The sequence below is a fragment of the Cyprinodon tularosa genome, unplaced genomic scaffold, assembly GCF_016077235.1.
Source record: "Cyprinodon tularosa strain WSP-4 unplaced genomic scaffold, ASM1607723v1 ctg1377, whole genome shotgun sequence".
Lineage (NCBI taxonomy): Eukaryota > Metazoa > Chordata > Actinopteri > Cyprinodontiformes > Cyprinodontidae > Cyprinodon > Cyprinodon tularosa.
The window spans coordinates 9,905-23,711 of NW_024038197.1; the positions used below are offsets into that span (position 1 = coordinate 9,905).

Genomic DNA, 13,807 nt, shown 5'->3' on the forward strand with positions numbered 1-13,807 from the left:
TTCAAGGTGGGTTTGTTGTGAGACAGAAAAATCAGATCTTGCAGCTCAAGGTTAATTTCATCATAGAAAGATGCAATTAAGTGACACCTCATTGTGTCTTTACAAACTTCACTATGTGCACAACATCATCTAACACCTTAGCTAATTCTGGCAACATCAGGGCCAAGCATTTCATTTACAATGGCTTTATAAGCTGGAAGTGTTAATGTCTCTCCCACAGTATTGGACTTTTTTTTATTAAGCTACGAGCTCAGCAACAAAATAGCTAGCTGTGAGGGCTCTCTCATTGTGGATCAAACCACTACGAGAGAACAGAGAGGGGTGCAGGATCAAACCACTATAGGAGAACAGAGAGGGGGGCAGGATCAAACCACTATGAGAGAACAAAGAGGGGTGCAGGATCATACCAATAGGAGAGAACAGAGAGGGGGGCAGGATCAAACCACTATGAGAGAACAGAGAGGGGTGCAGGATCAAACCACTATGAGAGAACAGAGAGGGGTGCAGGATCAAACCAATAGGGGAGAACAGAGAGGGGGGCAGGATCAAACCAATAGGGGAGAACAGAGAGGGGTGCAGGATCAAACCACTATGAGAGAACAGAGAGGGGTGCAGGATCAAACCACTATGAGAGAACAGAGAGGGGTGCAGGATCAAACCACTATGGGAGAACAGAGAGGGGGGCAGGATCAAACCAATAGGGGAGAACAGAGAGGGGTGCAGGATCAAACCAATAGGGGAGAACAGAGAGGGGTGCAGGATCAAACCAATAGGGGAGAAAAGAGAGGGGTGCAGGATCAAACCAATAGGGGAGAACAGAGAGGGGTGCAGGATCAAACCACTATGAGAGAACAGAGAGGGGTGCAGGATCAAACCACTATGAGAGAACAGAGAGGGGTGCAGGATCAAACCACTATGGGAGAACAGAGAGGGGGGCAGGATCAAACCAATATGGGAGAACAGAGAGGGGTGCAGGATCAAACCACTATGAGAGAACAAAGAGGGGTGCAGGGTCAAACCAATATGGGAGAACAGAGAGGGGGGCAGGATCAAACCACTATGAGAGAACAAAGAGGGGTGCAGGATCAAACCAATATGGGAGAACAGAGAGGGGGGCAGGATCAAACCAATATGGGAGAACAGAGAGGGGTGCAGGATCAAACCAATAGGGGAGAACAGAGAGGGGTGCAGGATCAAACCACTATGGGAGAACAGAGAGGGGGGCAGGATCAAACCACTATGAGAGAACAAAGAGGGGTGCAGGATCAAACCAATAGGGGAGAACAGAGAGGGGTGCAGGATCAAACCACTATGAGAGAACAGAGAGGGGTGCAGGATCAAACCACTATGAGAGAACAGAGAGGGGTGCAGGATCAAACCACTATGAGAGAACAGAGAGGGGTGCAGGATCAAACCACTATGAGAGAACAGAGAGGGGTGCAGGATCAAACCAATAGGGGAGAACAGAGAGGGGTGCAGGATCAAACCAATAGGGGAGAACAGAGAGGGGTGCAGGATCAAACCAATATGGGAGAACAGAGAGGGGGGCAGGATCAAACCAACATGGGAGAACAGAGAGGGGGGCAGGATCAAACCAATATGGGAGAACAGAGAGGGGTGCAGGATCAAACCAATATGGGAGAACAGAGAGGGGTGCAGGATCAAACCAATATGGGAGAACAGAGAGGGGGGCAGGATCAAACCACTATGAGAGAACAGAGAGGGGTGCAGGATCAAACCACTATGAGAGAACAGAGAGGGGTGCAGGATCAAACCACTATGAGAGAACAGAGAGGGGTGCAGGATCAAACCAATAGGGGAGAACAGAGAGGGGTGCAGGATCAAACCAATAGGGGAGAACAGAGAGGGGTGCAGGATCAAACCAATATGGGAGAACAGAGAGGGGGGCAGGATCAAACCAACATGGGAGAACAGAGAGGGGGGCAGGATCAAACCAATATGGGAGAACAGAGAGGGGTGCAGGATCAAACCAATATGGGAGAACAGAGAGGGGTGCAGGATCAAACCAATATGGGAGAACAGAGAGGGGGGCAGGATCAAACCACTATGAGAGAACAGAGAGGGGTGCAGGATCAAACCAATAGGGGAGAACAGAGAGGGGTGCAGGATCAAACCAATATGGGAGAACAGAGAGGGGGGCAGGATCAAACCACTATGAGAGAACAGAGAGGGGTGCAGGATCAAACCACTATGAGAGAACAGAGAGGGGTGCAGGATCAAACCACTATGAGAGAACAGAGAGGGGTGCAGGATCAAACCACTATGAGAGAACAGAGAGGGGTGCAGGCGGCTCCTGCAGCTGTGAGAAGTCATTATCATGCTTTGATTTAATTAAGCTGCCTAGTTTGGTCCTAAAGGTCTAATTTTTTTATTTGTCTGTTTTGCACAAAAACCATAATCCAGATTACACTATTCTAATAAAAGTTTACATTTAGGATGTATTTTACCGGAGCAGCAGCTTCCACTGTTTTAATCTGAAGTCAAGAAGCAGAACTGACTTTGATGATTGTAATGTTAGACTTTATTATTCCATAAAGGAACTCAGTTATTTCCCTTTTTCAGGTATTCCTGTTACTCGTTAAACAAACTGAAGAGAACATTGTGCAAATATTTCTGATTATGTGATTAATGGACAGAAAAATCAATAAAAATATAATTTTACGAGCTTTAAGCCTTGAAAAAAAAAGACAAAAAAACAATGGCCACGTTATTCTAATCATTTAATCTGCCCCAATTAGGCTGATAACTCCCTGCAAAGCAGATAGAACCTGTCTGGCAACATGAAGTAGGCTTAGCAAGACAGAGACGAAATACTCCAGGAGCAGACGCCGCTTCATCCAGGAGGAGAACTGCTGCAGACCTCACATGGATCAGGCAAGGTCAGAGTTCAGGATTCATCCCTCGGTCCAAATGGAGCCCAGAGATTCTGACCGAAGACCCAAAAAGACCCGTTGGTCAAAGAAACGTCCTGATGGTTCTGAGGGAACCCAGGAGGGAGAAGCTGAGCTCCTGATCCACCACCGACACAGGAGGAGACATAGTGGGGGTGTGGTGATGCTTTGGGTCAATCCTTACTCCCAGCTCTGATGATCATTGCATTAAACCATGTTTTCCTGCCCACCATCGTTTAACCCGAAAGTAGACTAAGCTCCTGGTGTGAGAACCGTTGGATGGCATCTTAGTCTGGACTAAAATCGGACTGACCCAGAAAACCATCTAATGTTAAGAGACACCGATTGGAGAGAAGATCAGACGGCTGTAAGGTGACAACATCAGTTTATTGAAATGAACTGAAACTGGGCCCTCTCAGCCACCATACCAGCTCCTTCAAAGGAACAGGAAAAGTCATTAAACAGATTCAAACTTTCTGCAAATGATCAATGAATAAATGTTTTAGGGAACCTTCAGAAACATCTGGACAGGATGCAGCTGAAACATCTGGACGTCTGAAATGAGAAGGACCTCAGCAGGGACAGCCGCCCCCATCCTCAGGGACCATCCTGCTGCATGACCAGGCCCCTGAGGCTAGGAGCTAAAAGCTTTGAAGCTAATAGCTAGGAAGCTAGGAGCTAAAAGCTTGGAAGCTAATAGCTGGGAAGCTAGGAGCTAAAAGTTTGGAAGCTAATAGCTATGAAGCTAGGAGCTAAAAGCTTGGAAGCTAATAGCTGGGAAGCTAGGAGCTAAAAGCTGAGAAGCTAATAGCTAGGAAGCTAGGAGCTAAAAGCTTGGAAGCTAATAGCTAGGAAGCTAGGACCTAGAAGCTTGGAAGCTAATAGCTGGGAAGCTAGAAGCTAAAAGCTTCAAAGCTAATAGCTAGTAAGTTACGAGCTAACAGCTAGGAGCTAATAGCTTGGAAGCTAATAGCTAGGAAGCTAGGAGCTAAAAGCTTGGAAGCTGATAGCTGGGAAGCTAGGAGCTAAAAGCTTGGAAGCTAATAGCTGGGAAGCTAGGAGCTAAAAGCTTGGAAGCTAATAGCTAGGAAGCTAGGAGCTAAAAGCTTGGAAGCTAATAGCTAGGAAGCTAGGACCTAGAAGCTTGGAAGCTAATAGCTGGGAAGCTAGGAGCTAAAAGTTTGGAAGCTAATAGCTAGTAAGTTACGAGCTAACAGCTAGGAGCTAATAGCTTGGAAGCTAATAGCTAGGAAGCTAGGAGCTAAAAGCTTGGAAGCTGATAGCTGGGAAGCTAGGAGCTAAAAGCTTGAAAGATAATAGCCAGGAAGCTAGTAGCTAAAAGCTTGGAAGCTAATAGCTAGGAAGCTAGGAGCTAAAAGCTTGGAAGCTAATAGCTAGGAAGCTAGGAGCTAAAAGCTTGGAAGTTGATAGCTGGAAAGCTAGGAGCTAAAAGCTAGGAGCTAATAGCTAGCAAGCTAGGAGCTAAAACCTTGGAAGCTAATAGCTAGGAAGCTAGGAGCTAAAAGCTTGGAAGCTAATAGCTAACAGCTAGGAGCTAATTGCTAATTGCTAGGAAGCTAGGAGTTAATAGCTAGCAAGCTAGGAGCTAAAAGCTTGGAAGCTAATAGCTGGGAAGCTAGAAGCTAAAAGCTTCGAAGCTAATAGCTAGTAAGTTACGAGCTAACAGCTAGGAGCTAATACCTTGGAAACTAATAGCTAGGAAGCTAGGAGCTAAAAGCTTGAAAGCTAATTGCTGGGAAGCTAGAAGCTAAAAGCTTGGAAGCTAATAGCTGGGAAGATAGAAGCTAAAAGCTTCGAAGCTAATAGCTAGTAAGTTACGAGCTAACAGCTAGGAGCTAATAGCTTGGAAGCTAATAGCTAGGACGCTAGGAGCTAAAAGCTTGGAAGCTGATAGCTGTGAAGCTAGGAGCTAAAAGCTTGAAAGATAATAGCTAGGAAGCTAGTAGCTAAAAGCTTGGAAGCTAATAGCTAGGAAGCTAGGAGCTAAAACCTTGGAAGCTAATAGCTAGGAAGCTAGGAGCTAAAAGCTTGGAAGCTAATAGCTAGGGAGCTAGGAGCTAACAGCCAGGAGCTAATTGCTAGGAAGCTAGGAGTTAATAGCTAGGATTTATAGCTAATAAGCTAGGAGCTAATAGCTAGGAAGTTAATAGCTAGGAGCTAATAGCTAGGAGCTAACAGCTAGGAGCTAACAGCTTGGAAGCTAATAGCTTAGAAGCTAAAAGCTAGGAAGCTAAGAGCTAACAGCTAAGAGCTAAAAGCTAGGAGCTAACAGCTTGGAAGCTAATAGCTTAGAAGCTAAAAGCTAGGAAGCTTAGAGCTAACAGCAAGGGAGCTAGGAGCTAATAGCTAGGAGCTAACAGCAAGGAAGCTAGGAGCTTCTACAGTTTGATCCACAGTTGATCAACAAAGGTTTAAAGTGCCGCGTTAAAAAAGGGCTGCGTCACGACTAAAGTAGAAAAATAGAGTCGTTGGTCTCTGAGGTTCCTGTGTGGTTTAGAGGAGCAGCCACACGCCGCCTCCAGAGGAGCGGGCTAAAAGGAGGTGGCCCCCCCTTTGCCATCAGATGGCGTAGTCCTCCTGGGCGGCGGGGCTGAAGGCGGAGCTCCGCAGGACGTCCAGGCAGTTGACCAGGATCAGTGTGCCGGTCAGGTGCTTCCAGCGTTTGGTGATTGGGTTCTTCATCTTGTCCAGACCCATGTGGAGCTCCTGGATCACGTCCCTGTAGCTGTCACCGATCTGAGCGGCCCATGTGACCAGGAAGTCATACGCCGGCTTCCACATGGCCTGTGAACATGAAGGTAGATTGAATCATATGTTTCTAAGGATGCAGATTTTAGGGTGTGGATCATCAGCAGCTGCTTTTCTGAATTTACACCCATCGTCTCGATAGAACCGCCTCCAACCGCCTCCACTGCTCTCCTACAGCTGCTCCGTCTTCTGACATGAAGACCAGAACAGAGACCTGATTGATGATGATGATGATCAGGAATCCCTGATCTGATTTATTCAATCTAAAGGTATAATGGAGGAGTTTGGGGAATTTTTGAAAAGACCCGCCCTCTCCACTTGCTTAACCCTGGATCCCCTCCCCATTAAACACGTGCGAGAGCGTGCACGAGGAGTAATGTGCACCAGTCCATTTCTCCTCATGCCATTGTTTAAACGTAGCTGTTTCCATCCGTCATGCAACCTTACTTTCTAAAAGAAGACTCACCACCACAGGTAAAACATTGTTTGATATTTCCAATCGTTTCACGCAGCTACAGCTCAAACAGTACGATGAAACCGCCGGGTTTAAAAGTTCACAGCTCACGATATTTGTTCTGGACGGCCCGACACTCAGATGCGATCTTCCTGCTCATACTGTACGTCCAGAAACCACACGGCACCACAACAGAGATGGCGCTGGTCGGACTCGTCAATCTGGAGGAAGAGAAGAACTCTCTTGTTTGCCATACGCTGTGCTGGAGCTTCTGGTAAATCGTCTTCAGCAGCAGGATTGACCCACCAACACCTCAGGAGGACGACTGCATTTCTAACATGTTTGATTTTCTCCCGACCTTAATATTCCTGAGTTCATGGCCTCAGATAATGGACTTGTATCTGTGCTCGTCCTGTTGGATCTCAGTGCTGCATTTGATCCAGTTGATCATAATATTCTTTTAGAAAGACTTGAATATTTTGTTGGAATTAAAGGAACAGCTCTAGACTGGTTTAAATCTGATCTATCTGATCGATTTCAGTTTGTTCACGTTAATGACAGATCTTCCTCATGCTCAAAGGTTACCTGTGGAGTACCACAGGGATCAGTGCTAGGACCAATTCTCTTTACTTTATACATGCTCCCAATCGGTAGAATTATTAGACAGCATGGGATTAATTTCCACTGTTATGCTGATGATACCCAGCTATATCTGTCTATAATCCAGATGAAGCTAACCCATTACATAGATTACAGGCATGTCTGAAGACAGAAAAACCTGGATGACTCTTAACTTTCTGCTTCTGAATGCAGACAAAACAGAAGTTATAGTCTTTGGACCAGAGTCTCTGAAAAAGAAACTGATTAGTCAGTCACTTCATTTGGATTAAACTGATTTCAGATAATAAAGTAAAAAATCTTGGTGTTATTTTTGATCAGGACCTGTCATTTAAATCCCATATCAAAGAGGTTTCTAGAATTTCCTTCTTTCATCTGAGGAATATTGCAAAAATGAGCAATCTCCTGTCCAGGGGTGATGCTGAGAAACTAGTCCATGCATTTGTTACTTCAAGGCTGGACTATTGTAATTCTTTACTATCAGGAAGTCCACAAACTGTAGTTAAAAGCCTTCAGCTGATCCAAAATGCTGCAGCCAGAGTTCTGATGAAAATGAAAAAGAGAGATCATATCTCTCCTATCCTGGCTTCTCTTCATTGGCTTCCTGTTAAATCCAGAATAGAATTTAAAATCCTCCTTCTCACATATAAAGCCTTAAATGGCCAAGCTCCATCTGATATCAGAGATCTGATTGTTCCTGATGTTCCTAACAGAGCACTTCGCTCTCAATCTGCAGGTTTACTAGTGGTTCCTAGAATTTCTAAAAGTAGAATGGGAGGCAGATCTTTTAGTTCTCAGGCTCCTCTCCTGTGGAACCAACTACCAGTTTTAGTCCGTGAGGCAGACACCCTGTCTACTTTTAAGGCTAGGCTTAAAACTTTCCTTTTTGATAAAGCTTCTAGTTAGAGTGGCTCAGGTTATCCTGATCTATCTCTATAGTTCTGCTGCTATAGGCTTAGACTGCTGGAGGACATAGGGACCCCTTTTTCATCATTCTGCTTCATTCTATCTCTATTCTCCCACTCTGCAGAATCTGTTAGTTCAATCTCTAACGTTCTGCTCTCTCTGCTTTTTCTCATAGTAGCTTCATCTGGTCTGTTCCTGTTTGGCTGTGACTCCATCCTGGAGAGAAATATCAGCTGTGCTGCTGCCATCAACACCTTTGTTTCTAGATGTTGGAGCTTGGCCTGTTTTCCAGTGTAGTCCTGTTTCTCTGACTGTGACTAACTGGATGTGCTCTCTTCATCCTCTGACATGGGAGCTGGCTCGGAGCTCGTCTGCCTGGCTGTGTGTTTCCTGGACGGGGCCGCCTGTGGAGCTGGTTGACAGTTGCCTTTTGTATCTATGCTTCTTTTTCTATGTCTGCTTCTGTCTCCTTGAACCCCAGTGGGCCTCAGCAGATGGCCGCTCACACTGACCCTGGTTCTGCTGGAGGTTTCTTCCTGTTCAAAGGGAGTTTTTCCTCTCCACTGTCGCTACAAGCATGCTTAGTGTGAGGGATTGCTGAAGAGTCAATGAGTCGATGCAATCAGCTGGTTTTCCTTAGATAGAAAACTTTGAATCAATCTGACTGGATGATCTGGTGAACTGGAAAGTGACCTGAGATGACATGATGTGAATTGGAGCTATAGAAATAAACTGAATAGAATTGATGGGGAGGCGGTCGTTGGAGGCTGATCGCCCCTCGTTGCCTCCTGTATGCTACACCAGCCTGCTTGAAAAATAGTCACACGACTGAAGAATTGGTCTGAAAAGGACAAAAAACCGTACAGCGTATGCGCGGCTTAAGTGAAAATGGGGACGAGCACGTAGGACGGCTTTACATAAACACCAGAATGATTGACAGATAGGAGGACCACTTATTTTGATGATCCACCCAGAAATAGAACATCCTCCTCTATAGCTTTAACTAGATGGCAGCATCATCGGCTGCTGCTATGGAGGACCAGCTCTACCATATGTGAAAATAAATACAGAAATAAATAAATGCTCAATAAATAAATAAATAAACATACAATTAATTGCCCCCAAAATAAAACAAATAAATGTAGGCAGAAATTAAATGATACAGTGAGACATAAATGTATATATCTTTTACTTAGCTTCTTTATTTATCCGCCTTTGTAATAATTACATTATTAATTTATTTATTGTCCGTTATAAACTTTAACTTTATTACTTATTTTTTCAGGTATTTATTTATGTGGATGTTGTAATATTTTTGTCTGTTTTATTCTTTCTTTGTATTTTTTACCCTATTTATTTCTGTCCTCATTTCTGCCTCATTATGCTCATGAGGAGGGGGCGTGGCTTAGAGCAGTGGTTCCCAAAGTGTGGGGCGCGCCCCCTAAAGAGGGCGCAATGCCATTGCAGGGGGGGCGCGGGAAGCGGTATGGATGAATGAAGAAAAAAACAGCGCTTGCTTGACTGAGCAGAATAATGGACAGTTGTGAAACTGCAACCCAGATTTGAGAAGATCTACAGCAACAAGCAGGCTCACTACAGCCACTGAAAAGATGGGAGGATTAAAGTACAAAGAAAAAACTCTCAGGGAGCTGTTCAATGTTTTCACTCCATTTTGCACAGAGGCTTTTTTAATGTATAGATTATAGCAAAGTTAAATATTGTTACAAATAAAAAAAAAGAAATATGTTTAAAATAACACAGACAACAAAGAATCCTCTTCTGATCTACATTATAGAACTATGAAAAAAATACAGTTACACAAAAGTGTTCCACTGTAAACTTCAGTGGAGTTTGAAAACAAAATATGTGTATAGATTTATTATATCTGGTTGAACGATGCGTGTGCCCAGTTTCTTCTTTTTTTTTTTTTTTTTTTTTTGGGGGGGGGGGGGGGCGTGGAAATTTTATTGTAATCCAAAGGGGGGCCCAGAGGAAAATCTTTGGGAACCACTGTCTTAGAGGGTCACCTTCTGCCCATTGGTTGGTTAGCATTTTACTGCATCGCTCCAATCTACAGGAGGAGATTTCACTCGATGGTGAGTACGGACTCGTGTTCTCGCCGAGTCTGTTCTGGAGAAGAACACAGGAAAGTCTGGACTTGGGGAGAACGCAGGCGCACTGATGACATCACCACATTCAGCTGCTTTTCTCCTCCTGTTATTAATAGTCTCTAGATAATAATAAATTCTGAGTTTTTACATTTGATGGGGAAATAATAATGAACATAGTCAGATAAACACTAATCAAATGAACGTCTTGCTAAATGAGACAAAAAAATCCCCATCATGGGCACCTGACACACGGCTATGCAGAGAGTTTGGGCCACCAGCCAATGGGCAGAAGGTGACCATATAAGCCACGCCCCCCTCATTTGCATAATGAGGCAGTTATTTAAAAACAACAGAAATAAATAGGGCAAAAAAATACAAAGGAAGAATAAACCAGGCAAAAATATTACAACATGCACATAAATACTTAAAAAATAGATAATTAATAAATAAAACTGAAGAATTTAATGGACAATAAATAAATAAGCTAAATATTACAAAGGCAAATAAATAAAAAAGCTAATTAAAAGAGAGATATACATTTATGTCTCACTGTATCCTTTAATTTCTACCTACATTTATTAGTTTATTGTATTTTGGGGGGCATTTAATTGCATGCTTATTTATTAATTGAGCAATTATTTATTTCTCTATTTATTTTTAAATATGGCAGAGCTGGTCCTCCGTAGCGGTAGTCAAGCTGCAGCTCTTAGCATTCAGACATTTTGAGAACAATAAGGAAATGAAAGCTTCTTCTCGCCAATCTGCCATAAAAGCAGTTTTAGTCTTTAGGCTCAGGTGGTTGGCTTGTTTTGGTTTTTATGAGCGAAATTTCGGAAAAAAACTCCTGAAGTTTGACCAGCTAGCAAAGCGAGGAGCAGAAGAACGCTGGGACGCTTTTTCCACCTGGATCTCCGCTCTTTTTGGCCCTCATGTCCCTCCATTGTCGGACTACTCGCCCCCACTTCCTCGCCTCCTCGGCCGTATCTAGACCCACAGCGTATAGAGCAGACCACGCTGCAATATTGAGCATGAATCATAAATGTCTGTGACACGCTGCTGCAGGAGGAGAACCAGGCCTTCAGAGTCACAGCATGCAGATGTTTAACTAACCCTGATTTATTTATTTATTTTTTCATCAGCATATAATCCCAACTAAGCCCATCAGGATGTGGAGCCTGGATGGACCCAACATGTTTATGCCGCCATACCTCGATGTCCACCACGCCATTCTTGTCGCGGTGCGGCGCTTCATAAGCATCCATCTGCTGGCGGGAAACCTTAACCAGCCTCTCGGCCATCTCCCTCCAGCGTCCCGCCACCTCCACAGCGGTGGTCAGGAGGACAAAGTCCATGACAAGTCTGGCCACCAGACCCTGACAGTCCATCTTCAGCAGAGCCTGCAGAGAGACAGAAGATCCCAGGTTACATCCCACAGCCTCCACCCCCCTAAACCTCAGATTCATGAACATTTCTGCTGGAAATAGAAGAAAAAACATCCTCCAGCGGATCGGTGTCTGTTCTAGACTCTGGGAAGAAGAAGTCCAGAACATAAACGTCCCCTCAGAAAAACCCAGCAGGGTTCAGCTGAACACACGTGATCCCGTTAGACGTGTGCTAATCAGCGCGGGACGCCGTCATGGACGTCTTCGTGTTTAAACCAACATGTGACTCAGTTCTCAACACAAACATTTTCAGTGCAGAAATAAAGCAGCTTCCGCCTCTGAGATGAACTTAGTCAGTGAATGTTATCTCCATTCTCATGACTCACTGCAGGATAGCCCTGAGAGAGGCTGATGCTGATTGGCTGTTTGCATTGAACTGGTCCGGTCATCGCCCCCCCCCCTCTCTGCTGAGCTGTTCCTGCAGCTGCCTGCGGTGCATCATGGTGGATTTGCAAATACAGACGTGACATATGCAAATGTGGGTGCATTCATGCAACACAACTGCAGACATTAACAGCAGGAACTACTTCCCTCTGAAGCTCAGGGAGCTTTTTCACTTCCACACCTGAAAGACATTAAAGTGGAAATGATGCTTTAAGGGGAACAGATCAGTTTGTTTAAGAAGTCTTCATATAAAATGTCACCAAACAGGCAGAATGTCAGATTGTTGCTTATAAGCCTGAATAAAAACATCCAAACCAAAAAACTATTTAAGGGAATAAAAATTCAGCTTTATAAAACGCTAGAAAAATATTTCCCAACATTTCTCTTCCCTAAAAATATTTCCTCTGTCCAGAACAACGGTCGGATGCAGCTTTTGACTAAACACAGCAAAGGTGACTTTAATGTTCCAATTTAAGCCTCAGATGAAGGAGCAGGAATGTCTGGAATGACAGGATATGGGGGAGGATGGTGGGGGGGGGTCTGGAATGCAGACTCTGTGCTCCTTCTGGAGGCGGGATGAGACTAAAGGATGAGACCAGAGGGTGAGGCAGCTCTCCTGCTCTACAGACCCGAAACCTTACATCGAAGAAGGTTCATGCAGAACCAGTCACTTACTGTTTAACTGGACAGGAAATGAAAACTTCAAGCTCTTACTGGAAACCAGTGCTACTAAGCAGCATCAGTTACAGGCTGAGGTCAGTGCGGGAAGTAGTAGGTGGGAAGTAGGAGGGAAGTGGTAGGTGGGAAGTAGGAGGGAAGTGGTAGGTGGGAAGTAGTAAATGGGAAGTAGGAAACCAGAAGTAGTCTGAGGGAAGTAGTAGGCGGGAAGTAGCAGACAATAAGTAGTAGGTGGGAAGTATTTGACAGGAAGTAGAAGGTAGGAAGTGGTAGGCAGGAAGTAGTAGATGGAAGATAGTAGGTGGGAAGTAGTAAATGGGAAGTAGTAGGAGGGAAGTGGTAGGTGGGAAGTAATATGCAGGAAATAGTAGGTGGGAAGTAGGAGGGAAGTGGTAGGTGGGAAGTAGTAGGTGGGAAGTAGTAGGAGGGAAGTGGTAGGTGGGAAGTAATATGCGGGAAATAGTAGGTGGGAAGTAGGAGGGAAGTGGTAGGTGGGAAGTAGTAGGTGGGAAGTATTAGGCGGGAAGTAGTAAATGGGAAGTATTAGGTGGGAAGTAGTAGGTGGGAAGTATTTGGCGGGAAGTAGTAAATGGGAAGTGGTAGGTAGGAAGTAGTATCCCAGAAGTAGGAAACAAGAAGTAGTCTGAGGGAAGTAGTAGGTGGGAAGTAGTAGGTGGAAAGTAGTAAATGGGAAGTGGTAGGTAGGAAGTAGTATCCCGGAAGTAGGAAACAAGAAGTAGTCTGAGGGAAGTAGTAGGTGGGAAGTAGCAGACAATAAGTAGTAGGTGGGAAGTATTTGACGGGAAGTAGAAGGTAGGAAGTGGTAGCCAGGAAGTAGTAGATGGGAAGTAGTAGGTGGGAAGTAGTAAATGGGAAGTAATAGGTAGGAAGTAGTAGGTGGGAAGTAGTATACCGGAAGTAGGAAACAGGAAGTAGTAGGTGGGAAGTAGTAAATTGGAAGTAGTAGGTAGGAGGTAGTATCCTGGAAGTACTAGGACACAGAAAGTACTAGGAGGAAACTAGTAGGCAGGAATTAGTAGCCAGGAAGTAGTAGGTGGGAAGTAGTAGGTGGGAAGTAGTAGCCAGGAATTAGTAGGTGGGAAGTAGTAGGAGGGAAGTAGTAGGTGGGAAGTGGTAGGTGGGAAGTAGTAAATTGGAAGTAGTAGGTAGGAGGTAGTATCCTGGAAGTACTAGGATACAGAAAGTACTAGGAGGAAAGTAGTAGGCAGGAATTAGTAGCCAGTAAGTAGTAGGTGGAAAGTAGTAGGTGGGAAGTAGTAGGAGGGAAGTAGTAGGTGGGAAGTGGTAGGTGGGAAGTAGTAGCCAGGAAGTAGTAGGTGGGAAGTAGTAGGAGGGAAGTAGTAGGTGGGAAGTGGTAGGTGGGAAGTAGTAGCCAGGAAGTAGTAGGTGGGAAGTAGTAGGTGGGAAGTAGTAGCCAGGAAGTAGTAGGTGGGAAGTAGTAGGAGGGAAGTAGTAGGTGGGAAGTAGTAGGTGGGAAGTAGTAGGAGGGAAGTAGTAGGTGGGAAGTAGTAG

The 13,807-nt window shown here is 44.7% G+C and overlaps 1 protein-coding gene across 3 annotated transcripts in view; it reads right to left on the minus strand.

Annotated features, from left to right (window-relative positions):
• Positions 1-3,280: 3,280 nt before the first annotated feature.
• LOC119778734 (SH3 domain-binding protein 4) overlaps positions 3,281-13,807 on the minus strand; it is a 45,519-nt gene continuing 34,992 nt past the window's right edge. For 2 of the 3 annotated variants that reach the window (XM_038278092.1, XM_038278091.1), the window contains exons 4-5: positions 10,979-11,167; positions 3,281-5,717 (exon numbers count right to left, since the gene is read on the minus strand). In XM_038278092.1, the coding sequence (XP_038134020.1) occupies positions 5,493-5,717; positions 10,979-11,167 (414 nt within the window). In that variant the 3' untranslated portion in view covers positions 3,281-5,492. The remainder of the gene's footprint in view (positions 5,718-10,978; positions 11,168-13,807) is intronic. The other variant, XR_005280117.1, reaches the window with a different exon arrangement.